The 1851-nt window shown below is 47.9% G+C and overlaps 1 protein-coding gene across 1 annotated transcript in view; it reads left to right on the top strand.

The window, feature by feature from the left end:
* Window positions 1-1851, top strand: part of LOC101858439 (protein kinase C-binding protein NELL2) — a gene marked incomplete in the record, with an annotated part of 253988 nt that overhangs the window by 22062 nt on the left and 230075 nt on the right. Inside the window, 1 exon segment of the mRNA XM_013087329.2 lies at window positions 693-1529. Coding sequence (XP_012942783.1) covers window positions 1373-1529 — 157 coding nt within the window.

Genomic DNA, 1851 nt, shown 5'->3' with positions numbered 1-1851 from the left:
GGGGGGGGATGAGTGTGTGAGAGAGAATGGTTATTGTGAATACTTGATTTGAAGTGGATGACTTAGTTGGTGGCAAAAATGTCCCCTCTCCCCCTCACCCTCTCCCTTCTCTCGTCCCTCACCCCATCTCTTGCACGCGCTGCGCTTGGGTTCGACATCACTGGTGAGGGTTTGTGTCCGGAAAAGGGAAATGAGTATGGGGAAACGTAGAGTTCGATATTGCCAAAGTTTGCAGCAATTTAAAGTACATTTGATATGGCCAAAGTTAGCAGCAGTTTCCGGTACATGCAATATGTCGAATGTTTGCAGCAGTTTAAGTTTAAGGTACATTCGATTTGGCGAAAGTTTACAGCTATTTAAGTTTAAGGTACATGCGATACGGCGAAAGTTTGCAGCTATTTAAGTTTAAGGTACATGCGATATGGCGAAAGTCTGTTGTAGTTTATGGCACATGCAATATGTCGAAAGTTTGCAGCAATTTAAGGTACATGCGATGTGGCGACAGTTTGCAGCAGTTTAATGTACTTGCGATATGGCGAAAGTCTGCAGTAATTTAAGATAATGTGTTTTAGAAAGCATCAATGTAGATTGCCTTCGATGTAGATTTATATTTACGTAAACCCGTTCTCAGGAACGGATAGTTTTAGAGATTGCATTTTACAAGATATCTGTGTTGACCTCTCCGTTATCAGAATAAAGAAAACAGTCTGGAAAAAAAAGGAACTGAAACCTCCGAGTGAAACTGTGACAAAACTGTGAGGAGAGCCTACGTGAGTAGGTCTTCTATTCGCTCTGACTGGACCCACCCACCACCAGCGTTATATTGTGAGCCTGTGTGTCACCAGTGGATGGATTATCTCCCCGCGGATTGTTGTTCTCCTCGGACTCTGGATTAGGATTAGGATTATCTCTGCGTCGTTGTTGTGAAGCAGCACCAGCCTTGATGAGCGCGCGGGGGGCGGTGAGCGCACCATGCTGCTCGCTTGGATGAGTCGGTGGTCGTCTTTACCTCATCCTCATCAACTCACCCGCGCCCCTCACACGGACCCTCAGCTCGTCCTCCTCCGCTCCTCCCACTCGCCCTCCTCCTCCTTCTCCTCCTCGTCCTCGTCCTCGTCCTCCTCGTCCAGTCCCTCAGCAGCTGACCAGCTGTACTCTGGTGCCGTCTCCCCCACCACCACCTCCTCATCTTCCTCCTCCTCCTCCTCGTCGTTTTGTCGTCGTCGTCATCATCATCGTGAAAATCAGCTAGCAGCATCAGCAGAAGAAGAAGCGAGCTCTGGTCTTCCCCTCCTCCTGTGTCCGGGTGCGGTACGGCGAGGCTGAGATGCGAACTCCGCCCCGCTGTCAACCGGCTGGGAGGTAGAGTGATATGTACGTTGGGTGGAGCTCCCGCCTGCCACAGCCTCACTACACCAGGAGCCTCGGAGCAGCCCACAGGACACCCGCCCAACGCCCAACACACGGGCTCGCTCTCGGCACACGTTTGACCACTGTCCTTTTCCTTCTCGCCACCTGCTTTCACATAGGTAAGACCAGTGACTAGACCTTATTTAATGCTTTCACATAGGTAAGGCCAGTGACTAGACCTTATTTCATGTATTTAAGGTATTTGGAAGACAAATGGCTAGAAATTATTTAATGCATTTACGGTATTTGAAAGACCAATGACAATAGATTATTTAATGTCTTTACGGTATCTGAAGCATCAATCATTTGAAATTATTTAATGTGTTTACGGTATCTAGTAGATCAATAACTGTAGATAATTATTATATTTACGGTATCTGGGTCGGGTGTGTGTGTGTGTTTGTGTGTGTGTGTGTGTGTGTGAGTGTGTGTGTGTGTGTG

Source organism: Aplysia californica, unplaced genomic scaffold (genome assembly GCF_000002075.1).
Source record: "Aplysia californica isolate F4 #8 unplaced genomic scaffold, AplCal3.0 scaffold00574, whole genome shotgun sequence".
Lineage (NCBI taxonomy): Eukaryota > Metazoa > Mollusca > Gastropoda > Aplysiida > Aplysiidae > Aplysia > Aplysia californica.
This window is presented reverse-complemented; position numbering and strand designations above follow the sequence as displayed.